The 26521-nt window shown below is 41.2% G+C and overlaps 1 protein-coding gene across 3 annotated transcripts; it reads left to right on the top strand.

The window, feature by feature from the left end:
• The first annotated feature begins 138 nt into the window (after window positions 1-138).
• Window positions 139-25392, top strand: MYCT1 (MYC target 1). 3 transcript variants are annotated; one of them, XR_009153469.1, is made up of 3 exons: window positions 139-277; window positions 21017-22577; window positions 22715-25392. XR_009153469.1 is itself a non-coding variant. In XM_058169357.1 (2 exons), exons 1-2 carry the CDS (start codon window positions 214-216, stop codon window positions 21544-21546), a joined length of 594 nt encoding a protein of 197 aa, XP_058025340.1. In that variant the 5' UTR covers window positions 139-213; the 3' UTR covers window positions 21547-25392. The 3 variants fall into 3 exon arrangements, 1 of the variants encoding a protein (XP_058025340.1); XR_009153468.1 differs by having other exon boundaries at window positions 21017-22596; window positions 22722-25392; XM_058169357.1 differs by having other exon boundaries at window positions 21017-25392.
• The last annotated feature ends 1129 nt before the right edge of the window (window positions 25393-26521 follow it).

Raw genomic sequence — 26521 nt, 5'->3', positions numbered from 1 at the left:
GAGAAGGAAATTGTTCCCTTTCTCAGGAAACATGTGGCAATGCAAGATAAGGGAAACAGTTACTAATTTGAGTATAAAAGCAGGAAATCTGATACACTGATTTCCTTTCATGAAAACAGAACAAGTTTAGGGAATGTGTAACGGTATTTTTGTTTTCCCAAATCAAAATTCTAATATACTCCCCATTTATTCTTAAAATTGCTCTCTTTGTCCATGTTGAATGCTATGGATAACAACAGCACAAGTCAGGAGAACTTCTGGCCACCCAATTTCTGGAGTAAGTATGCTAGTCGACTTGTTACTTATACAAACAATGTGGATGAAAATATTTTCTAAATTGTATGTTCTGAATTCTCTCTGCTATGCAATTATATTGTACCCAGCATAGATAGTGTATTCAGTATAAATCAGAATATTTCATGGTAAACTAAGCATTTGCAAAGTAGAAAAATATTTTAACATTGCTGACCCAGATTTGAAATGAAGTTTCATTAGCTCGTGGAATGCTGGAGTAATAATAATGACAATAATCATAAACTGAGACAGATATCAGCAAATTACAAGCCTTTTATTAAGCTCAGTTTGTTTTTAGATATAAGTATGTCACTAACCTTCAAGGGACATTTCATGCTGACAGCAAAAAAGCAAAGATTGCTACTTTTCTGTTCATTAGATCTGCAGAGGTGAATCCAGTATAGAAATAGGCTAATTTTTTTTGCCCACAAACTAAAAGCCTAAACTGGAAGCTATAAAAATAATGGAATACTTTGAATTGCAATCTTGTTTTTCAAGGCTGATATGTGATGTTCTTAGGCATCTCATTACTGTTATTGTTTCTCTGCCTTTATCCAACCAGCGTGGCGCCTCTGTTTTGTTTTCCAGGTTCCAAGAAGGTATTGTTGTTGTTGTTTGTTTTGGAAAGTATGGCCACATTTCTCTGTTACTGGGCCCACCTGTTGTTTTATTCCAGCTGCTTCATTGCTGTTATACAATGTTCTGCCTTTTTTATGTGCTGGGCAAAGATCAGAGAGAAACCGGCAAGGAAGTTGTGGGTTGGTGTTCAAGAACCACACTAACCTGTTTTACCACTCTTGGGTACCTGTAAAGAGATGAATTTTTAGATAAGAAGCTAGATGTATAAAGGAGCATGGTCAGTGAATATCCTTTTACTACAAATTATATTGATTAGTAGTCATAAAGAACCTTTATTTTGAGCTCTTATTATTAACCACTTCAGATTAATTTTCATTTTGATAGAACAGAATAACAGAGTTGGAAGGGACCTTGGGAGTCTTCTAATCCAACCCCCAGCTCAAGCAGGAAACGCTATACTATTTGATAGAAAACTGAACTGCAGAGAGTTCAAATAATTTACCTCGCTAAATACGGGACTTATTATAGCATTGTCTGAAAATCTTGTCACAAATGAGTACAATCTATTTTGAGATGATAGGTGTGAACAGTAGCTATAAAGGGAGCTTGCGCATTACAGTCTCAAGTCATGACAGTCGTTAAGGGAGGGACCAAGGGATTGCCTTGCTTAACAACCTCAATCAGTGTTCTCCCCATAGCAATCATTAAGCGGAGCACATGGTGCTTCAGGGATGGGGATGGCCCTGGGAAGCCTAGCGCAAGCCCAGGCCTGCACTGCAGTACCTCCTTAGCTTCACAGAGATCATGTTTTGGAAGAAGGCCCAACTGCTCTACTCCTCAGCTTCTCTACACATCACAGAGGCTACATGATGCTGTCCCAGAAGTGGGCGCCATTTCGGAGTGACGATAATTCATTGCAGACGCTCCCAAAATGGCATGTCCTTCCAGGATGGTACCATGTGGCCTCCAGGTAGGAAGGTCCTTGGCAGATCAGCTGCTTCCCGAAGGAGATCTAGTGTTATGTCCTGCACCGGCAGTGGCGGCCCCTAGTGGTGGAGATGGTTTCTTGTTCTGTTCTGATTGGCTCCCGCTTTTGACAGCTAAATATAAAAGGGCTGTCAAAGCAGGCCTGTCTCTCCTGATTGTTGCTGGTCTCTGTGAGTTAAACTAAACGTTATGTGTGAACATCTGTGGAGCCTCAATTATTACGGAACCCACAGAATATAATACTGGCGACGAGGACTGAGGAAAGTACGTGAGTTGCTGAGCTGCTGAGCGAGCCAAAGTGTGAATTTCTCCTCAGAGCTATTCAGATCCCTGGCCTACAGAGCAAACCATGGCATCACCTCAGTCGCCCGTTTGAACTTGTTACCGATCACAAGCCGCTGTTGAGGATTTTGGCTGGGGATAGACAGACTCCGCAAGTACTATCACCAAAAATGACCAGATGGTCGGTGTTCCTGGCAGCTTATTCCTATTCCCTGGTCTATAGGCCTGGGAAACATTTGGGCCATGCTGACGCGCTGAGCCGTTGCCCATTGATGACCAAGGTGGAAGACCCGGCTCCAGCGTCCCATGTTTTTCTGATTGACGGTTCCGCCTTTCCCGTTACTGCTTGTGACATTGCTAGAATGTCTGGCTTGGACAGAGTCATCTCAAAAGTTCTTGATTGGGTTCTCCGTGGATGGCCCCAGGGTCCTGTCAGCCCTGAATTGCAGCCTTATAAGCGAAGGCAGCACGAGGTCTCTACCCAACAGGGTTGCCTCCTCTGGGGGCATAGGGTTGTAGTTCCGCCCTCCCTCCGACAGTCCATTCTAGGGACACTTCACAGGGGTCACCCGGGCATTGTTAGGATGAAGGCCCTGGGTAGTAGCTACCTGTGGTGGCCAGGACTAGATAAAGACATAGAGGCCTGTGTGTTGGCCTGTCACCGGTGTCAGGAGACAAGACCGCTGCCGCCTAAGTCTCCCCCTAGAGAGTGGGAGGAGCCTAGGGGTCCTTGGTCCCGCATCCATATAGATTTTGCGGGCCGTACCAGGGGCAAGTATTCTTAGTGGTCGTCTATGCTTTCTCGAAGTGGGTAGAAATTGCACTAATGTATTCCACCACTTCAGAAGCCGTCATTAGAACTTTGCGACGGTTGTTTGTAACCCATGGGTTACCCGACCTTGTGGTCTCGGACAACGGGCCACAGCTAACGTCCGCCCAGTTTGAGTCATTCTTAGCGGGCCTAGGAATACACCATGCTCTCATTTCCCCGTTTCATCCGGCCAGTAATGGCTGGGCAGAACGAGCAGTCCGGTCAGTGAAAGAGGCATTGGCCAGGTCGGGCCCAGGGGGCTGGCAGGAGAGGTTGGATGAGTACTTCCTGGGGCAGCATTCCATGCCGTGCCCACTTACAAATAAGAGCCCAGCAGAGTTACTCATGGGCAGGCGTTTGAGGACCACACTTGATAGATTGCACCCCCAATACTCACCTAGTCAGCCATTGGACTCCATGGGGGCAAACAGGAGATTTGATTTGGGGGAGGCGGTGTATGCCCAGAATTACAGCGGCCACCCCCTATGGTTCCCAGGAAAGATCGTGGGAATCACCGGCCCGTGCTCATACAGGGTCGAGTTGGATGAGGGTAGAGTGTGACGCAGACATTGTGACCAGCTCAGGGCCCGGCGTCAGGTTGGGGACTGGTAGCTGCCAGAGTGGGGCACTCAGGAAGAGCCAGGAGGTAGCCTAACCCAATCATCCCGGGCAGAGGAGCTAAGCTACAAGGGAATAAGATGCCCAGCCCCTGTACCTGATAACCGAGAGGAAGCCTTGTCTGCTCTGCCGGTGGAGGGGCTAGGGGTCCCTGGGCTGGAGACGTCCCCCACAGAAAAGGCTGAGGATTTGGGCCAGCCAGTGACCATGGTTACAACGGAGCCACGAAGGTCCAGCCGAATCAAGCGGCACCCAGCGTATCTCCAGGATTACGATTGCGCAAGCTAGGGGGAAAGAAGTGTTATGTCCTGCACCGGCAGTGGCGGCCCCTAGTGGTGGAGATGGTTTCTTGTTCTGTTCTGATTGGCTCCCGCTTTTGACAGCTGAATATAAAAGGCTGTCAAAGCAGGCCTGTCTCTCCTGGTTGTTGCTGGTCTCTGTGAGTTAAACTAAACGTTATGTGTGAACATCTGTGGAGCCTCAATTATTACAGAACCCACAGAATATAATATCTACAGAAAAGGTAAATGTCCAGGAGGAGGTTGTGGGACTCAATAGAATGGGAAGCAGACCCAAGGCCTGAGGAAAACCAGCAGAGAAGGATGAGGAGAAGATAGTTGTGGGGAGGGGGGTTTGCTGCAGCATGCCTGAGTCAGTCATAAGGGTGGTTGGATTATCAAGCACCCAAATTTTGTTCATCTGACTGTGAGGAACCACAAGGACCATAATTTTGAGCAGGGATTATAAGTCAGAACTTCTGTAATTTTTAACTGTCACTGAACGAACAGTCAAAAGTCAAGTACCACCGGTAATGCATCAAGAGTCATCAAAGAGATAGAAAAAGATAAATTCTGCTTAGCATAATATAATATGTGTCAAGCAAAACTGCATCAGGCATTTGGAGGGAGCCAGAAATTCAAACAATGATATGACAAGGGAAATCAAGAAGCATTCAGACTACAGATTCTGGTAGGTAATTATCCTGCTATACCCTGTCCTGGTCAGCTCTCAACTGGATATTGCATTCACTTTTGCACAACCCACTTTTAAAAAGATATTGAAAAACTGGATCCGTGCCACATAAGGACTACGAATTTAGCCCCCCCTCCCATCCTGTTTGTGTTGGAGGCACCATTTAAAGCACTTCCAGGTTGAAAGGATTAGCCAATGACATCACCATTGGCGGAGGGGATGCCCATGGAGTCTCCTTTCATGTCCCCATCAAGGAGCTGGAGCAAATGACAGGAGCTCACCCCACCACACAGTAGCACCTGGGTCACAAATACGGGCTTGCTAACCTCCAACCCAGGATCCTAACCATGTGATCCACCGCACTTCCCTACCGATATAGTGAAAGACTAGAAATAAATAGCAGTAGCACTTAAACTTATATATCACTTTATAGTGCTTTACAGCCCTCTCTAAGCGGTTTACAGAGTCAGCATATTGCTCCCAACAATCTGGGTCCTCATTTTACCCACCTTGGAAAGATGGAAGGCTGAGTCAACCTTGAGCCTGGTGAGATTCAATCTGCCAAATTGCTGGCATCCGGTGACCAGCAGAAGTAGCCTACAGAACTGCACTCTAACCACTGTGCCACCTTGATGATTGATTGATGATTGATTGATGATGACTCTTGATGATACCAGTATGATAATACCAATAAGAGGAAGTAGTAAAGAAGGTGGGAAGGATAATACTACCACTACAGCATAAAACAAGGATAAATATACTTAGACATAAGACAGTACTGTGAGAATTAGGTATTCAGCCATTTGATGGCATGAAAGAAAAAAAAAACTGTCCCTGTGTTGAGTTGTTTTGGCATGCAATGCCCTATAGCAGCATCCCGAGGGGAAGAATTAGGTCTGAGATATGAGAAGGTCTGTAGATATTTTCTCAGCCCTCCTTCTGACCCATGTAATGTATTTCACCATGGTCAGTGGTGAAATCCAAACCGGTTTGCTACCTGTTTGTTGGCCGTACATGCGAGCTATGCGCCTAATGTCCACTGCGTGCATGCATGCACAGTATGCACCAAAAGGAGGCTTGGGAAGGTAAGTAGAACAGCAAAGGGGAGAATCAACTGTGGCACATGATTTAGCTTTCCTAGAAAGCAGGATTTCCTGCTTTCTAGCAAAGCTAAAACCCGCTGCACAATTGATCATCGGAAATACTGGTTCGCCCGAACTGGTAGCTTTTTTTTTTACTACTGGTTCAGGTGAACCGATAGTTTTTATCACTACCGCCTGAATTGGAGTAAACCAGTAGCATTTCACCCCTGATATAGGTCCTCAATGGAAGGCAGGCTGGCTGCAATTATTTTTTTATGCAGTCCTAACTATCTGTTGGAGTCTGTATCTGTCCCTTTTCATTGCTGTACCAAACCAGACAGTTATAGAGGTACAGCTTGAGTACAGTTATATACTCAATAATTCCTCTGTAGAACTGTATCAGCAGCTCCAAGGGCAGTCTGAACTTCCTGAGTTGACTCAGGAAGAACACTGTTTGTTTTTCCCTTTTAATGATGGTTTTAATGTTAGGTGTCTGTTTCAAATTCTATCTAATATCTAATCTCCTGGATATCCTTCTTAATTTTTCTTGCCCATTTTGTCTGAATCTTTGAGAAGAACTAGAGAGGAGGACTAGATGAGATGAGTACCAGAGTCGAGTCTGACTACTTGAAAATGAATGAGACTTTTATTTTGCAAGATTCAGAAACTATACTTCTGTAGATACAGACTAAAATTACATTTGCTGACTCATACAACATTTGGTTTGCACAAACTATTTCCAAGAACTATTACCAATCCATGCATCATCTGCTAAATCTGTACATTTGATTTCTGTCTTCTACCTGGATATTTTCACTTCATTTCTGTAAGTTGTCAGGATCATTTTGATTTTATTTCCGTATTCTAAAATATTAATATTACACTCTATAGGGTGTCATCAAATACTTTGGCAGGCACTGCTTAACCTCTTTGTCCCGTCACATGATGCCGCATAGAGTGTAATATTAATATTTTAGAATACGGAAATAAAATCAAAATGATCCTGACAATTTACAGAAATGAAGTGAAAATATTCAGCTCCACAACCCAGTCTCTCAGATAGAAATGAAAATAAATCTCATTTCTAATTGCGAGGTACCAAACTTACCAACTACCATCTCTTCAACGTAGTTTGTATTGCCACTATATTTGTTCTCCATAGAACATTTCTTTCAAAGTAAAAGGGGGGGAGGGAATGTTGAATGTTATGCCTCAAAGGCATCAATTAAGTGCAAGTGGCATTAAAGAACTTAAGGACACCCTTTGTTCAAACTCCCAGTAGAATGTCACTGAATACACACTGTTAAACTTTTTCATTAAGTAATTCAGCTATTCAAATGAAATTAAAAACAATGCATGCACACAAGAAGGTGAGAGAGGATTTCCCCCCCTTGTCACAATTCAATCAAGGCTGCCATACAAACCTTTGTATGTAAAGGTTTCTGTGTCTTAAAAGCTGTCTATCATGCAGCAATTAAGCAGGAAGTAAGAAGGTCTACTTTCTCACTGGATCTGCTCGCTAATTTCACATTTTATTTTATTTATTTTGTTGGAAGAAATATCCATCTGGGTTCAGTTCCAAGTGGGGACAAAGACACTGGAAACATGGAGGCTGCTTGGAAAGATGGTTTAATGGTGGTCAGGATCACATGGCTTGAGATCCTGAACAGAAAAAGGGCTGAGATCCTGTGTGCTCCCTGGTTTTATGCTTTTTCTGAGCTTTGAACTTTCTGGGGCACAGGAAGAGTATCCTGATTGGTTGTCAGACTCCCAGGGGGTGGGAGCCTTAGCTAGCCTTGCTGGCTGATGTAATCTTCCCAGGTGCCATGTGGTGAGTTTCAGTTCTAGATGGGTTCTATTATGATGCAGATGATGGCCCATTAGCAAAGGTGGGGGGTGGCAGGAAGTTGCAGGGAGCTGCTTTGTCTTTAAAACATGTTTCTCCATTTCTCATCCAGGGAAATATATTTTGCCTTTTTAAATATTTTCTAAAATATTTCATTCTTGTAGGAGGGGGGTGGGTGCTAAATTCCTACAATCCCTACTTTTTTTTTTTTCAAAACATGTGAGTTTTGAAACATGCTCTTGGCAAAAAATTAAAATTGATCAAATCAATGGGTGCTTTTAATTTTCCTGATGCAAAGGAAGCCATTGATAGAGACAACAGAAAAAAGATTCCTTCAGTGGCTCCCAAAAGCTTTCAACCATGAAGGTCTAGCAGCCAGGGGAAAAGTTCTGGTAAGAATTTTACAGTATCCAATTTTCTATGCCAATTAATTTCAGCTGTTAGATATCACTTTCTGAGAGCTTCCAGTCAGGTTTCAAGCAAGCACACATCCCAAAATTTTCACAGCCATGGTTTTCCTTTAAATTACAGGCTGCCTATTTCCAAGGGTTGGTTACTGAACCTGCCCTAGCTCTTACTTTAGTCTATCCAAGATTTTTTCCAGTCCAAATTGAGGTTAATCAGTGTGCAATCCAGGCTTTTTCCTTGCTTTTTTTTTTTTAATTACGCACAATGAGCTCTGGGACTTCTACTCATGAGACCACCAGTGCAACATATCTTGCTTTACTGGGCAACTGGGCAGCATCATTTGTGAGTCATAGTCAGGGCTTGGGTTTTGGATATCACTTTTTCTGCTATCTCTTCAAGAGAGGAATTGCCTGAGGGGGATGCCCCTCCCCCATGGAATTAGCAGGGAGATCTGACTCCTTGGGCTTTTAGTGCCACAGAGCAAAATCAACCTAGAAGTCTTGTGTGGAGGTAAGTGAAGGAATAGACTAATTCTGAATAGTGTCTCTCTGTGTGTGCCTGTGTATGCAGCTACCTTTACAATTCAGGCAATACAAACAATACAAACATGCTGGACAAATTTCCCTACCATTAGACAGAAATCTCAGGTGTTCACAACTTGTGATAGCCACTTTCAAATACAATCCTTACATGAATACTTTAGACTGATTACAATATAAAGGAGACAAGACAGAAAGACCTTACAATGAATTTCCACCCTTCCCCATAGTCTTTCCAGTTGTCTTCTGGGGATTGAAAAGAGTCTTTTAGTCTTTACTTGTACATCTCAGGGTCCTTTCTTTCATGTCTGCTAGGTGGCATGCTTGGTAATAAGGCTGGTTAGTCAGGCTTGGAAGGTCTGCTCCACTCTGGTTGCTGTGATGACTTTCAGTGGGGGCTGGATTCAAACTCAATTCCTGGCTCCAACAAATGGAAGGTCTCCTCTGGGGGCAGCATCTGGAACCATGTGCTCTGCTTCCACAGTTACAGAGTCATCTTTTCAGGGCTGAAAGACATTAGAACAGGATCTCCTCCCCACTTTTGTGGGTAATCTTCTCAGGAAAGGCATTGTAACAGGATTAAAAAGTGGGGGGGGGAAGATATCTTGCAGGCAGAGTTTGAAAAGATACAACACATCAATATTGCAGTTACTAAAAGGTAATGCAGTTTCAACAAAATGCAGTTTCAACAACTGATGAGAAAGAAAAAACTGGATTCGCATGCTTCAGGAATGAACAGGTAAAATCATTTAAACACACAGTAAATGCAAGACTGAATTTTTTTTTTCTCTTGTAAGTGAACTTAAAACGTTTCCTCATAAACTTGAGTTGTTACTTTAAGATAAAGAGAGAGAAGGAGACAAAAGCAGAAATGAAAAGTTCTTTGTACCCAGTTTCCGGTGGCCACACAAAAACAGGGCAAAGGCTCTTTCTTTCTTTTCTCTCTCTCTCTCTTTTCCCTATTTTCATTGTTTCAACCTTTTGTTTTTGTTTTTCCCTAACAATTTAAAATTCTTGTCTCTAGAGATCAAATACATTTTACAGTTACAATTACCTCAAGGGCCCACAAAGACAGACATACACACATAAAAAACAAGGAGGACAAAGAGAGGAAAACAAAACCTTGAGTTTTACACACACATTGATCATTCCCACCATAAATCTCAGTTAAATTAGGGAAGGCACAAATCTTAACAGACAGACCACGTGGTTCCATAGAAGACAGAGAAAGAGACAAACAAACAAACAAAACAAAAACCCAAACATTCCTATTTATATATTTCCCTTTTCTTTTAAGTACCTTTATTTAGCCAAATTTGTTTCCTATTCTCATCTCTTAGCAAAGCCCATTTATTACACAATTTCCTCAATTTCTTTTTTCGCATACCAGGCAAAACTGGCAGCCTGCGGGCATCCAGGGCCCCAAGCAAGTCTCCTAGGGGATTTCCCGCCACCCTCGAGCTACTGCTTCCCATGTTTCCCTCTCCGATGTGAGGTTTTATTTTCACTTTGGCTTAGCCGGGTGGACCCTCCTACAGTTTTCAGAAAAAAAAGTTCTGGGAAGGACTTCGACTCCCTTCTGTCGAAGTATGGGCCCCTTCCTGTTAAGGGAGCTTCGTTTTGGATCAAAAAGGTGATCCCAGAGGACCTACTGCCCCTCCAGCAGGTACGAGCACCTCCTCAACACTGCTTCCTGCTTTGCTTTCTCTAAAATACACTAGTAAACTCTACTCTTTTTAATTGTCCCTTCACACTCACTTTCCTTTTATCGGCTCCCGTTCCTGATAAACACAAAGTTCCACATTTGGCTTCCCCCCCTTGCTTTCTCTATCCTACTGGTCACGGCTCGGTGGAGCTAGCAGTAGGCAGAGGTGCGGCTAGGGGTTGCTCAAAGAGGTGGAATCAGACTGTTTCCTCAGGTGGAATCCCACACACACACTTCCTCCTTCCCTAACAGAAGGTCCTGTGCTCTGGCAAAACCCCCATGCTCTCCAGACTTTTGGTCTTTCTGCGGTTAGGAAATGCACAGAGGAAGCAAGATCCAGCTATGATTGGGAGAAGGGCTCTCTCATTCACACACATGCAGGCATACACATATTTCCCATGCTTTTCCATGCTTAAAAATTAAAATTTAGAGGTACTCACCTTCTTTCCAAGCAGCCTTTGAGCTCAACACTCAAAACCCCTTTAAAACCTAATTCCAAATGGCCAAGGTCCAGGAAAACTTACCCACAGACTCAATGGGTCTGCTGCTAGCAAGGGAGGCTTACCTGGGCCAGGTCCATTGGTTAGGTTAGCTTGGAGTCCCATCTGTGGGTGCCAATTGTTGGAAGAAATATCCATCTGGGTTCAGTTCCAAGTGGGGACAAAGACACTGGAAACATGGAGGCTGCTTGGAAAGATGGTTTAATGGTGGTCAGGATCACATGGCTTGAGATCCTGAACAGAAAAGGGCTGAGATCCTGTGTGCTCCCTGGTTTTATGCTTTTTCTGAGCTTTGAACTTTCTGGGGCACAGGAAGAGTATCCTGATTGGTTGTCAGACTCCCAGGGGGTGGGAGTCTTAGCTAGCCTTGCTGGCTGATGTAATCTTCCCAGGTGCCATGTGGTGAGTTTCAGTTCTAGATGGGTTCTATTATGATGCAGATGATGGCCCATTAGCAAAGGTGGGGGGTGGCAGGAAGTTGCAGGGAGCTGCTTTGTCTTTAAAACATGTTTCTCCATTTCTCATCCAGGGAAATATATTCTGCCTTTTAAGTATTTTCTAAAGTATTTCATTCTTGTAGGAGGGGGGTGGGTGCTAAATTCCTACAATTTATTTATTTTATTTGTCACAACATTATATATAAGCATAAGCATGAAATAACTATATGATATATAGGCATATATATAACCATAAGTATGTAATAACTATATAAAATTGTATACAATCAAAGGGAACATTAGGACAGGAACGGTAGGCACGTTGGTGCTCTTATGCACGCCCCTTACACATGCGGAGTGTCTGCTTGCTATGATAAAGAGACAGGATTTCTGCAAGATACATTGGGCCACTGATGATTTCCATAACTTTCTGTTGGTCCCATTCAGTTTATAAGAGCCCATAGATGTTACTGTCAAACATACACAGAATATTAGGTAAACAGGAGTTACCAAAGCTGAAAGACGTGTACAGGAATGCTTACAGGAGATAGAGGAGGGAAAATGCTCACAATTACAATGTAGTTCTTTGCAGATACAGGAGATACTTCATGGAGGGAGGTCATGAAGGGGAGGAAAACAATTACAGGTGAAATTCATTTTTTTTACTACCGGTTCTGTGGGTGTGGCTTGGTAGGCGTGGTGTTGCTTGGTGGACGTGGCTTAGTGGGCGTGGCAGGGGAAGGATACTGCAAAATCTCCATTCCCACCCCACTCCAGGGGAAGGATACTACAAAATCCCCATTGTCTCCCCAATCCTGGGGGAAGGATATTGCATAATCTCCATTCCCACCCCACTCTGGGCCCAGCCAGAGGTGGTATTTGCCAGTTCTCTGAACTACCCAAAATTTCCTCTACCGGTTTTCCAGAACCTGCTGGATTTCACCCCTGCCGGTAGATTTCTTCCTGTCCCATTTAATTCTAACCTACTATGTCAGAACAGTTGTTCAGAAGTTGGAGGAATTTAGGAATGGGTTGGGGAGGAGTCACCTCTGCTTTGTTCTGAATCTCAAATTGCCAAAGTATTCTGTTCTAGACACACTCGGATTCAGGGCAAGCACAACTAATTCTTCCCTGCTTCTGCACAGCTTATAGTTTCAATAGGAGGAGAGAAAACAAGAATTCAAACACTTGCTGAACTCTTCCCCACATTCTTTTGGTCTGGCTGTCAGAAGTTAAGAGCTGCTAGGACACAACAGAAAAGAAGGAAAATACAGTTATAGGACTGATTGCTTGATTGACTGATTGCATTTTATACTGCCAGATTCCAAAGATGACTCTCAACAGTTTACACCAGAAAAATGATGATAACAGTATAAAATCATATACATAATCAAAAATACCATCATGTACTGGTGGCATTGGTGGCCAGCAATATATTGCTGCCTAATAACCTGGACTATCTGACAGCGGTTGCTACGATGCTGAATAACATCTATTTTATTCTTTTTTTTTTTTTTTTCAAAAATCAGTTTTTCAGTTCAAAGGCTTCTGACTCAATGTCTGATTGGACAATATTAGCAGCTTCCATCCTATGTCTCATCTGTCAGTTTATGTTTACCAGTTCATGTTAATACCAAAGGAGCATATTAGTGGCATTTAATTGCTTTGGGGCTTATGATGCAACCATCTCCAATGATGTTGCAATAGAAGTAATGAATGTAAACCAAGAGAGTGAAATTTGAGGGACAGAGATTATGGGGAGGGAATCTGCATCAAATCAGTTTATTTCCCTTTTAGGTAAAGATAGAATTGTTTCCCATTTTCCCACAATCTGTTCTTCCATAAGGGTGCTTCCTTGCTTTCTTTGTAAGGATTCTGGAGCGTTATCATTCAGTGTTTACTGAATAAATCAAATTTTCTGGGCCGACATAACACACAAACTCTAATCTAAACTCAGCAAGCTAAATTAAATCGTGGCTGGTCAGTTTGCAACTCAGTGTATTGTGCAGTTGGATTACTGCAATGTGCTATAAATGGGGCTATCCTTAAAGAGTATCCAGAGCAGTGGTGGGTTGCTACTGGTTCACCCTGGATCGGACGAACCAGCAGCGGTGGCGGCGGGCGGCTCTGCCCACCCGGCCAGAAGTTTCTGCGCATGCACAGAAGTGTTGCGCAGTGTACACGAGCAAACCAGCAAACTAAATTGAAACCCACTACTGATCCAGAGGCTGCAAGTAGTGCAGAACGCAGCAGCACAAGCAGTATGGTTGCCCCTAGAATTGTGCACTTAACACCTCTGTGTTTGTTTGTTTGTTTGTTTATATTTATTTATTTTTGTCAAGCATGTATTTTATGACAGATACAAGTGTAAACATAATTATAAACACATGTAAAAGGTATGAATAAAAGAAAACATTAGGACAGGGATGGTAGGCATTCTGGTGTGTTTATGCACACCCCTTACAGACCTCTTAGGAATGGGGTGAGGTCTACAGTAGTCAGTCTAAGGTTAAAGTTTTGGGGATTTGGGGAAGAAACCACAGAGTCAGGTAATGCATCCCAGGCATTGACCACTCTGTTGCTGAAGTCGTATTTTCTGCAGTCTAGTTAGGATCAGTTTACCATGAGTTTGTAACTATTGTGTGCTCTTGTATTGTTTTGGTTGAAGCTGAAGTATTCATTAGCTGGTAAGACATTGTAGCAGATGATTTTATGTACTATGCTTAGGGCAGACCGAAGACGGCGAAGTTCTAAGTTGTCTAAGCCCAAAATTTCGAATCTGGTGGCATAAGGTATTTTGTTGCAAGCAGAGGAGTGGAGGACTCTTCTTGTGAAATATTTCTGGACTCATTCAATTGTATATTGATATGCAATGCGGGTTCCATGAATGCATTGTGTGCCAGTTTGCTACTGGCTCCAATTCAAGGTATTGGTTATTACCTTTAAAGTCCTTCATGACATGGGACCAGGTTACCTGAGAAGCCATCTCACATCCCAATTTCTCTCACCCAATCAGATAGGGAGAGCATGCTGTGGATCCTGTCAGTTAAAGAATTTTGACTGATAGGATGTAAGAAGAGGGCCTTTCCACTACCCCACCCTTTGGAATATCTTACCCTCAAAGATGTGGTGAACCTCTATTCTCCTGGCCTTCTGGAAGAGTGTTAAGATCGCATTGGGGAATTTAAGAGTTTTAGGCAACTCTTGGGCTGGCTGGTGGCTTCAGAACACTCCCCCCAACTTGTTAAACTTTTATCCTTGTTAATTTCTTAGCTTAATTTCACTACGTTTCTTGGTCACTTAACAGAATAAATCAATATGAAAAAGCTCCATAAATATGTACAGCCCATAATTTATACAACTTATTATATAAACTGATTTATATAAACCAATATATGGGAGAAAAATAACAAAAAAGAGAGATATATTTATTTTTACTTTTCACTTGTAAATTTGAACCTTGTTTTAAACTGTTTTTAACTGTCCGTTTAATTGCGTTTTTATATTATTTTAGGATGTTGTTTGTAAACTCCCCAGAGTTATTTAGGTGAAGTGGGCAGCATAGCAATTTGATAAATAAATATAATACATTGCAAAATTTTGAGTCTTTTAATTTTAGTTTTTTTAGATCAGTGATGGCTCTGTGAGGTCTGGGAAAGGTTATGGCCTCTTCTGCTATATGGTTAATATTCTATTTTGTGATCTTTCAATCATTTAAAACAAAAGCTTCCACACATCACATGCATTTTATAAATGATTTGGAATACCCATTCATGCCTAATAAGAAAAAAGCCCAGAGTTTATTTTACAGTTCCAATTTTTAAAATGCATGGCTTTTCACCATGCCTAAGATGGAAGGGTCTGGAAACCGCCCCCCCCACTGTTGATCAGATTTATAATGTATTTACCAAATGTTTCAGCAGGATATTTTGCTGTTGAATTTCCTTGTTACTAAGGGACACCTGAAGCAGCCTGGCTCCACAGTAAGCTTCATGCTTGCCAACTTTTGCAAAATCGCTTTTTATTGGTTAGCTGCTCAACAACAGCAGGAAACTGCTACTTCCATCTTATTTAATTTTGTACATAACCGAAAATAATAAATCAAGATCTGTTTGAATACAGACCTCATTTTCTAGGAGAGAAACAGAAGTCTTGATGATATTACTGTAATTTTTCTAAAAGCACTAATAGTTTAATGCTTACACGCATTAGATATATTTTATTTAGATTGATAACGTACTACATATTAAATGTTATTTTCTAATGATTCTGTTTAAATAATGCAGAAGGAAGTGCCTTCTTTTGAATGTTGGTGGAAATCCAAAGAAAATATCTTTCCGTGCCTGAGTATTTTAGTAAAAGGCCCTTCAAGACCTAACACTAAATTACAATATATAGTATAAAGACTCACCCTATTCTTAGTTATGTAGAAAAAAAGGTGCAATTTGGCTTCCAAAAGTAATGCAGGCTGCATTAGGTTAGGTAAAGCAGCTGGTTCTGAAATAAATCTTTCAGCAACTGCATACAATCAGATGTTAACAATTTGTTTTTTAGGCTGCCATCTAATGGCCATCCAGATTTTTACAGCTGAAATATGGAACCCAACTATAGTGCTAAGGTTGCCCACCAAAAGAGATCTGGCCTGCTTTGGTGGCATGGATAGCATATTGCAAGGGTGTCAAACTGGGCCATATGCGTCATGTGTAGGCCATACCTGTTGTGACCCAGGCCCAAGTAGGTAGTAGGAAATTCAGTCAGTGAAAACACAAACAAACTTTATTCGAATAGCTGAGAATTACTTCATTCTCAGCGTAGTTCAACTAAATTAAATCAAATTCCTCCCAACACAAATTCCTCAGTCCTATCACAAACTTGGTCCAATTAGGCAAACTGCCAAAAGCCTTTCTTGGCAAACGTTCAGAAGATACGGATACAAAAATAAATACAAGAAGATGAAGCTACCAATGTTGTTTTCCGGCAAAGCCCAAATGCCGTTGCTGGTCTTTTTTAAGCCTTATGGGAGGGGCCAATCATCTCTTGGCCCTACTCCCAAGTCATCCACTTTGCTTGAACTGCTCTTGCCTTCTGGCAGCTCTTCACATGCATGCACTAGGAACAGGCTCCTCCTGTTTTTTCTCTGCCCCACCACTGTCAGGCTCTGGAGACTCTGAAGTCCGAACCCCACTCCCTGATGGCCCTGTCCCATCTCAGCCTCTGACACAGAGCCCTCATCCGGGCCTTTCCCAGCCTCCAGGACTGGCTCACGCTCTTCCTCAGCCTTATCGCTGTCCGACTCCGTTGCCACCTCCTCAGACTGCTGGAAGACCACAACAACACCCACCCCTGCTCCGCAAAGGGAAAAACGCCATGAAACGTCATGTGTTGGCAACATGTTGCGGCGAGTTTGACACCCGTGGTATATTGCTACACAGGATATTTTCGAATGAATCTCAGTAGACTGAACCATATCAATCTAATGCTTAAGTAACCAGTAGATAGCAATAAAAAGAAACAGAAAAATCTGCTCCTGGTTTCATTAAATAGTCATCTGGATTTGTGCTGTGTAGATATGAAAATGCTAACACTTTCAATGGTGTAATTATCTTGTATGATTAGTAGAAATTAGTAGAATTTCATGAGGTAATGAAACACACTCATTTTCCATTTGTAAACTTTCTGTGTCCCCCCCCCCGTCACTTCTGTCTTGCTGGAAAAATAAAAGAGTTATACAGTACAGACAAGCAAAACTATTAAATCGTTGTCTAAGACAAGATATAACAAGCTTCTGAATTACATTAGGAGGCTAAGGGAATAAATTTCTTTCTAATAGTATTTGTTATTATTTCATACAGCATACATTTCATCCAGTACACCTAATTGCTCTATTCAAGCATATTTCCAGTAGAGGGCAGTGTTGCCATAATCATGTCACAGAGAAATGGTTCATTCTCTCATTTTAGGACTGTAAACCCTGACATTGCAGAGCAAAATTAAAGATCTTGTGGCACATATTTGTTTTATTTAAACAGTATTGCTGTAGTAAATTAGAACACCTGATATCTGCAAAGTGAAAGATGAATTCTATTCATGAGAACAGCTACAGACAATATTTTTATTTCCCTTTTAAATTCCCCGGGTCCATGATAGTGAACTATCATGCATAAATCCCAAAGGTGCTTTTTCAAGAGGCAACTGGACTTTCTGTTTTTTCTCTGAAGACGTTTCACTTCTCATCCAAGAAGCTTCTTCGTTTCTCATCCAAGAAGCTTATTGGATGAGAAGTGAAATGTCTTCAAAGAAAAAAAAAACAGAAAGTCCAATTGCCTCTTGAAAAAGCACCTTTAGGACAACCATGACCTGGATGACTAAGAATCTCCATAGATGTCATGCATAAGGTGTGGTGGCGCAGTGGTTAGAATGCAGTACTACTGGCTACTTCTGCTGACTGCCGGCTGGCTGCAGTTTGGCAGTTCGAATCCCACCAGGCTCAAGGTTGACTCATCCTTCCATCCTTTTGAGGTGGGTAAAATGAGGACCCCGATTATTGGGGGCAATATGCTGACTCTGTAAAGCACTCAGAGAGGGCTGGAAAGCACTGTGAAGTGGTATATAAGTCTAAGAGTTATTGCTATTGCTATAAGTTGCTATTGATTGTAGAAAATATAACTTCAGTAACAGAGTTGTCAATGCCTGGAATGGACTACCTGACTCCGTGATCTCATCCCAAAATCCCCAAAACTTTAACCAAAGACTGTCTACTGTTGACCTCACCCCATTCCTAAGAGGTCTGTAAGGGGTGTGCATAAGAGCACCAGCGTGCCTACCCTTCCTGTCCTAATGTTCCCTTTGGTTGTATTTAATTTGTGTGGTTATTTCATGCTTATACTTATATATATTGTTGTGTTTGACAAAATAAATAATAAAATAAAATAAGTGATGCATATTGAAGGTACTGAGTTTAAATTCACAATTTTAAATACAAAAGGAACATACTGAGTTTTAAAATGCTATTGCCAATTAGAGTGGATTTATATTTGTTTGGTTTGACCAAGTGGTGAAATTCAATTTTTTTACTACCAGTTCTGTGGGCGTGGCTTGGTGGGCATGGCAGGGGAAGGATACTGCAAAATCTCCATTCCCATCCCACTCCAGGGGAAGGATACCGCAAAATCTCCATTCCCACCCCATTCTGGGGCCAGCCAGAAGTGGTATTTACTGGTTCTCCAAACTACTCAAAATTTCCGCTACCAGTTCTCCAGAACCTGCTGAATTTCACCCCTGGTTTGATCCATGGTTTGGTAGTATACACAAGTAGTGTGTTTAGTGGATTGATTTATGACCTCGTTAAGTTTAGTTTGGATTGTAGCCATTTGGTTCCAACAAAACAGTGTTACATTTTCAGACTTCAAACTTTTAAAGAGCCACTATTTATTATAGCTTTCCTAAAAATGGATAATAGCAGTGCACTATTCCTAACGCTACCTTTGTAGAAAGTTTTTTTTAAAAAGTAATTTCAAATAGAAAGGCAAAAAATATTATTGACTAGAACTGTGTAAAGTAAAAAGAATACCATACACTGTGGTTCTTTATGATTTTCATTAGCTCCTGTTCATTTCCAGTTGCAATTCAGGATGATAATATTAAGTATAAAAGTTCTCCATAGCTTCAGATCCCAGGAGCTAAAAGAATACAGGCAGTCCTCGACTTACAACAGTTCATTTAGTGACCATTCAAAGTTACAACGGCACTAAAAATGCGACTTTTTTGCAGAGTTACGACCTTTGTAGCATCCTCATAATCATCTGATCCAGGGGTGTCAAGCTGGCGGCTCGCGGACCAGATATGTCATGCACAGGCCACGCCCACCCCAGCTCCATGAAGGGGAAAAATGGCGTGATGTGTCATGTTACGGCAACGTGATGCCGCAAGTTTGGCACCCGTGATCTGTTCAAAATTCAGATGTCTGGCAACTGGTCCATATTTATGATCATTGCAGTGTCCCCAGTGAAGTCAGTGGGGAAGCCAGATTAACTTCACAACTGTGGCAAGAAAAGTTGCAAGATGAGGCAAAACTGACTTAACAAATGTCTCACTTAACAACATAAATTTTGGGCTCAATTGGGGTTGGAAGTCAAGGATTACTTGCACCACTTCCCATAGGATCCTGCTATATGTGAAGAGTCATTTTAGTGCTCCCATATTATGATGGGTGAAAAGTGTCTATAGGAAGCAAATGTTTTCAGTGGCAGGTCCCGGACTTTGAAATGAATCTGCATCTGGGGTTACTGTCATAGCTTTTCAAGCTCACGGAAAGACATTGTATTGACTTTTTAAATAATGTGCTAATGCTGCTAGTTTTAAACTTTTTATTGCTGCTTTGACTTTCTGAAATTGCTTTGTAGACTGTTTCAGCTAATAGTTTGGATTGTATATTTTATACAGTGTTTTAATGTGCGTTGTGTTTGTGTGTGTGTGTAGAAAATATCTCCAGTACACTATAATATTTATCTTATTTTATCTGATGTGGTTCTTAGACTAACCATTAAACAATAAACTAGATTACTTTTATCAATTATTTTACCCTGGAGTTCTAATTCTTTGAATGTTGTTATAAACTGCATTGAATTTTTTGGGGGAAATGGTACAAAAATATTTTAAATAATAAAATAAATAAAACAAAGGAGGGCTCTTTTATTTGAAAACGTGCTAATTTATCTGTGCTTTCTTCATATTTTAGTAAAACATTTGAATATAAATGTAAACAATTTCATATTTTTCTTTAAGAGTACATATTTTCTCAGCTATCTGTAGTCCCAAATCTATTTTCCCTTCCCTTTTTCTTATTCCTAATTTATTATTTTGTCTTTGCAAAAAATAAGGGGGAAAAAATCTATCTAAATAAATACAACAGCAAGCCATGAAAAATATAAATGGCAGATTAACATATTAACATATATATTAATATTTAATAGATGTTAATATAAATAATCCATCATTTTAAGATAAAATGTAGCAAATATCTCATTTTTTTGTTCCTTTTCTTCAATATCTAAAATAAGGTTTATGGTTTACTTATGGCCTGTATGTATTTATAGAGTTTCTTTCATGTTCATATATTCCAGGAGTCTCCAACCTTGGTCCCTTTAAGACTTGTAGACTTCAATTCCCAGAGTCCCTCAGCCAGCAAAGCTGGCTGAGGAACTCTGGGAGTTGAAGTCCACAAGTCTTAAAGGGACCAAGGTTGGAGAGCCCTGATATATTCTATTAAGTGACCAATAAACTTAGCAAAATCAATAATTCTAGAGCGGTGTTTCTCAGAAATTCAGAATTTCTCTCACAATTTCTCAGAATTCCCTAGAATTCCCTCTAGCTCAGTGGTTCCAAACTTTCTTTTTATGTGATCACTACAAGATTACTGAAAGCTTTTAAAGAACTCCATCTCGCTCAGGGACCATGAAACATATTTTTCCTCTAAATGGCATCAACAGTTCCCCTAATTTCATGCTGCTGCTGCTGCTGCTGCTGATGATAGATGGATGAAATCTTACAAGATTATATCTTGAGAATTTCCAGCTCAAAGCTTGTGAGATAGTCAATTTTTAATAATGCTATTTAACAAAAATTATTCTGGTGACCCATCAGGGCCCAATCCTTATGATTTCCCAAAGATTTTAGATTGGCCTGGAAACCTTTGCTCTCTGTATATTGGGATTAATTCTCAGGATTCTCAGTTAGCATAGCTGTTGGCCAGGGTGGGAAGGAGATCCTTGAACTTTTCGTCTCAATGCTTCTGAAGAGAAATAGATTGGAGAAAACTGGTCTATTCATCTGAAAAATCATTTCTTCATGAGAGCTATACTTTACTTTTAATTGCATGCTTTTTGCAAAAATGTCATTTCCCCCCCCCCCCCATTGAATTTGTGATTTGTTGCCTGACCATTGTTTTTCTTTTCTAGATCAAATAATAATAGCATTTTCGGTTTCTATGGTCATTGGACTTGTTATTGGAAGCATAATCTGGGCCCTTTTGACTTGCCTGTCTGGCCGTAGAGCCAGTGCCCACATTTCCCAGTGGAGCACCTCATCATCCAGCCGACGTACCAGAGCTGCTCATGGCTGTGTGGCCAGCAGGCCCGGATTCTATCGCAACAGCAGCTGTGAGCGTCGAAGCAATCTCAGCTTAGCCAGCCTCACTTTCCAAAGGCAAGCGTCTTTAGACCAGGATAATTCTTTCCCAAGGAAATCAAGTTTTCGGGCCTCCACATTTCACCCTTTTCTCCAATGCCCTCCACTTCCTGTGGAAACTGAGAGTCAGTTGATTACCCTGGTCCCCACCAGTACCACCACCACACTTACTGGAATTTCCACCAACAGCTTCACTCATCCAGAATTCACTTGGTCAAATAACAGTCTTCGTGTCTGCCATTCAACACAAACTCCGCCTCCTGCCTATGACTCTATCATAAAGGCTTTCCCAGACTCTTGAATTCAATTCATGAATCTCGATTCTATGATTTTCTTATGGGCTGTTGAAAATACCTGGGAAGCTTGCTATGGCCCAAAGGAACTACAGTGCCGGGACAGGAGGGATCTAGTGAAACCTGAGCAGATGGTGTGGTATCTGGATGTTCCTCAACTTTGAAGATCTTTCTCACGATTGTAGCTACGTCTGCAGTATTAATGCGTTTTTATAATTAACTTTGCTTATTATGCATTGTCTTTCATTTAGACAATACAAAATGGCTTGCAGTACAGACACAAAGCATAAACACAAAAGTAAATATCCTGCTATTAATTAGAACATAGGGGCATTTTCTCTTTTAAAATGGGATTTTAATTTCAAAACCTTTTTCCCTGGGAATGCGAATTTCCAGACTTGATTTTTCCTGTGATGTCTATATCAGTTACCAATACAGTATATGGATGCAGACTCTTCACTAATTCTTCAGCAGAAATCTAAGTTACTTCATGTATTACTTTTGCAGAGCCAAAAGGGTTTTGATTTATGTGTTTAGAAATAACTACGTCAAACCACACCCTGATTAAGGCTGGGGGCCAATTCCCACTTCCCTAATGTAAATCTTACTGAGTCTATAAATTTTTGCTTCTGAGGAATCGAGGAACTGCTGAAAGAAAACCAATTACTTTTTGGTTCTTCTTCTTCTTCTTAACCTGTTTGAAAATTGCTGTGAGGTCTTTTTCCCCAAAGGAGAAGTGGGTATAGATTCCTGTACATATTTTAGTAATGAGGAAGCTGACAGGTGTGTCTTTCATTCTGCCTTTTCTCCGGTGGTTTGCATCATGCAAGGCCTTCCATGCCTCATTTCAGTCCACTTTCTGCCCATTTGAAGGCAATAGCCTTCAAACATATTTGAAAACATCATTTAAAAAAAAACCAAATGAATCTTGAGGATGGGGGTAAAAAAGGGAATATGTAAGATCCCTTTCCTATGTGTGATGACTTGGAAATATGCCCCATCATTAAGATATTTATAGAATAGAATACAGAGTAACAGAGTTGGAAGGGGCCTTGGAGGTCCTCTAGTCCAGGGGTCTCCAACCTTGGCAACTTTAAGACTTGTGGACTTCAATTCCCAGCTTTGCTGACTGAGGAACTCTGGGAGTTGAAGTCCACAAGTCTTAAAGTTGCCAAGGTTGGAGACCCCTGCTCTAGTCCAATCGCTCACTTGAGCAGGAGACCTGTACCATCTTTTCTTGAAAACTTCCAGTGATGGAGCATCCAGAACTTCTGCAACTTTCTGCTGAATTTGATGGAGCTTGGTGCTGAACATGGACACAAGGCTACAATCTTAGCACAATTCCAAACCACCCTGTTTGATTAACAAATTAACAGAGTTGGAAGGGACCTTCTAGGTCATCTAGTCCAACCCCCTGCCCAAGCAGGAGACCCTACACCATTCTGACAAATGGCAGTCCAATCTCTTCTTGAAAGCTTCCAGTGATGAAGCTCCCACCACTTCCGAAGGCAAAGCTGTACCATTGGTTGATTGTTCTCAATGTCAGAAAATTCCTCCTTATTTGTAGGTTGAATCTCTCCTTGGTCAGTTTCCATCCATTATTCCTTGTCTGGCTTTCAGGTGCTTTGGAAAATAGCTTGACCCCTTCCCCTCATCACCCTCACTGCCCACTCAGGGATTGGAAGACCTTCTCCACCAGAAGGCACCATGGCATTTCCACCACTGTTTGGATTTCCAGTCCCTCGAGAATAGTTGAAGAAAGATTGCCAACTTCTATTTCTGTGGAACTTGAAATGCAGAGAGCCGTAGCTGTTGTACAGAACAGTAGCTGAGCTTTTACTCTGGAAGGGGGTTGGACAGGGGGGAGAAACAAAATAGTTGGAAGGCAGAAAACGCTTCCTGCAAAATAGCAATAGCAATAGTACTTAGAGTTATATACTGCTTCATAGTGCTTTAAAGCCCTGTTTTAGCCGTTTACCGAATCAGCATATTGCCACAACTATCTGGGTCCTCATTTTACCAACCCTGGAAAGATGGAAGGCTGAATCACCCTTGATGATCCTGCAGCACTTCCAGTGAAAACCTCAGCATGGCTGCAGTTTCAGATACCTCACAGCTGAGCCAACAATACATCAACCCCATTCCCAAACTGAGCCTATATAATGAGATCAGACACATCTAAAGTGCCTTCTGACTTGTCCTTGTGTGGCCTGAAAATAATTAATGGAAGAGGTTTCTCAAAGTACAATATTTATTTTCAGAACACAAAGACATACAAATGCCATTCTTTGTTGTGAACAAGGGGTTTACAGTATTTCTCCCAGGCCTTCCTATACTACCAATGAAAATGAATTCAAATGGACCTCCCTTTAAATTTTCTGTTGTTTCCATCATTTCCTGAGTTTGTGTGCAGCATTTTGCAACCAATACTGATTGCAAAATGGAAGCAATAAAGCCTTCTTCAGGTATGCATTTGAACTTGAGGAGAACTTCATACTTAATCAAGTTCTGAACCAGGGGTGAAATCCAGCAGGTTCTGACAGGTTCTGGAGAACCAGTAGCAGAAATTTTGAATAGTTCAGAGAACCAGCAGTGGAAATTTTGAGTAGGTTGGAGAACCGGCAAATACCACATCTGGCTGGCCCCAGAGTGGGGTGTGAATGGAGATTTTGCAATATGCTTCCCACAGGTGTGAGGAGGGAATGGGGATTTTGCAGTATCCTAATCCTGGAGTGAAGAGAGAATGGAGATTTTGCAGTATCCTTCCCCTGCCACACCCACCAAGCCATACCCACCAAGCCACGCCACGCCCACCAAGCCACGCCCACAGAACCGGTAGTAAAAAAAAATGGATTTCACCACTGTTCTGAACCCATAAGAGTTTTAATAAATGCCCCAGGTTCACCTGTTGCTTTCTCTGACCACCTTGGTTTTAGTTGGGTGATCTGAAGGAGATGTACCTGCATTTGCTTGAATGAAAGCATCTTTCTTTGTGGCATTATACTCCATTAAATATTCAAATCACATTGATAGATGTTTTTATGTTCAAGCAAGCATCTGTCATTCAGACCTCCAAGCTGAACACATGAAATATGAAAGAAACTAGAGTAGGGCCACTTCTTTGATTGATTTATTGTCCTTGATTTATTCATACCTGAGAAGGGCAAACCCACCTTCACATTCATGATTGAGAAACAGCAAGTATGTATGTTGATGTTAGGGTGTGACTATCAAACAGTGTTCCGTGCGCCTTTGGTGTTGAGTCATGCTGGCCACATGACCACGGAGACGTCTTCGGACAGCGCTGGCTCTTCGGCTTTGAAAGGGAGATGAGCACCGCTTCCTAGAGTCAGCAACAACTAGCACGTATGTGCGAGGGGAACCTTTACCTTTACCTTTATCAAACCACAAACTTCCTTTTTTTGTGATTGTAGCCTGATTTTGCAAAATGACAATGCTCCTTGTGAATGTTAGAGTCCTTTATGCATTATATCTATACAATGGGAATCTTTTATTGTCCAGTGAGCTGAATGGTATCTTCAAGGAGAATGTTAAATTTGTGTGTGTGGGAGGGGTTGATCATAAAGAGTAATTTAAAATCACAGTTGATATTCCACATGTAACTTCTAATTTTCATAAGTAGCTTGTGGGAAGACATCTTTCCTTACTATAATTCAGCCCAAATACTGACAGAAATCTCCCTTTATGTGTATAGTCAAGTTAGGAAAGCTGAAGCATAAATTCTTTATTTCATAACAATTGTGAAATAATTGTCTATTGGTATATGTTTAAAACATTTTAGAATCTGTATCTCATGAGTGCTGTGGATATGATGCAATTTAAATAAATTTCTGACCCTTGATCTGTGTTATAAGTTGATTATTGGTTCTACATTATTATATGTGAAAGGAATTCGTTTTGGGAAAGGGAAGAATACTGCATTTTGTTAGATCCCCAAACACTTACAATTCTTTTCTTAGCACTGCAACTGACACTATATCTCTGATGTCTTGCCCTGTGGTGTTTTTTTAAAAGAATACTTCAGGCAAGTAATTTCCTTAGTGCTATTATTGTAATATTCCACCTTGTGGTGTCATTTGCAATACATGTCTTTGAAAGCTCTTGATTTGCTATCTTTTTTGGCAAGAAGCTGCCAAAGGATAGAAAGACTTCTAACTTGATCTGTATTCATATCCTTTTTCTGTTCCTAACTTTCTGTGCTTATTTTGTTTATTTTGGCTTACTCCATTTCCAAAATAGAAGAAAAGTGATTTCCCCAATGGTACTTTCTCACTGTGCCTAAAACCAGTGATACTTTCTCACAGGACACGAAAGTAGATATATCTGGTATCTTAGCAAGCATATCTTACAATTTTGTCTCAATCTTATGACTGTTTCAACATAGTTCTGAAGATCCACTTTCTTTTCCTTTCATAAAGTTCAAGTACTTTTTGCATGTATCACTAGTACAGAAGCTCTGCGGATGATATAACATAATTTCCAAGAAAGGATTGCTACACAAAGCTGTTTGTTGTATAGGCAGAGTCAGTGACACACCGAGAGATGTGAGTGCTTCTCAAGAAAAGTCACATGGTTTCTGACAACCAGAAGAAGAAGACTGGCTACTCTGCCAATATGGCATTTCTGAAAGCTTTGCTGTGTTCTTGACATATTTATCTGCATACCCATTCCAAAAAGGAATGGCACCATTATCCACTGCGTGACCACTTCCACATGCAAAAGTTCTGGAACTCCAGACAACTGAAGTTGGATGTCTGTTGTGATCATAGCATAAAAGGAAAAGAGTTTTAATGTTTTCAGTTGAAGTTTTCTATTTTCAAGCTTTGTCAATGCTTAAGAAGTGAGGGTGGAGGGAAATGGTTTCAATCATATACAGTGGTACCTGTATATGATCATCATTCACTAGTTCTGGGAGGCATGATGAGCATCAAAACCGATAAGTACCAAACATTTTTTTCCCAT

This window comes from Ahaetulla prasina, chromosome 1 (genome assembly GCF_028640845.1).
Source record: "Ahaetulla prasina isolate Xishuangbanna chromosome 1, ASM2864084v1, whole genome shotgun sequence".
Classification (NCBI taxonomy): domain Eukaryota; kingdom Metazoa; phylum Chordata; class Lepidosauria; order Squamata; family Colubridae; genus Ahaetulla; species Ahaetulla prasina.
The sequence above is the reverse complement of the archived record's forward strand: the minus strand, read 5'-3'. Positions and strand labels throughout refer to the sequence as shown.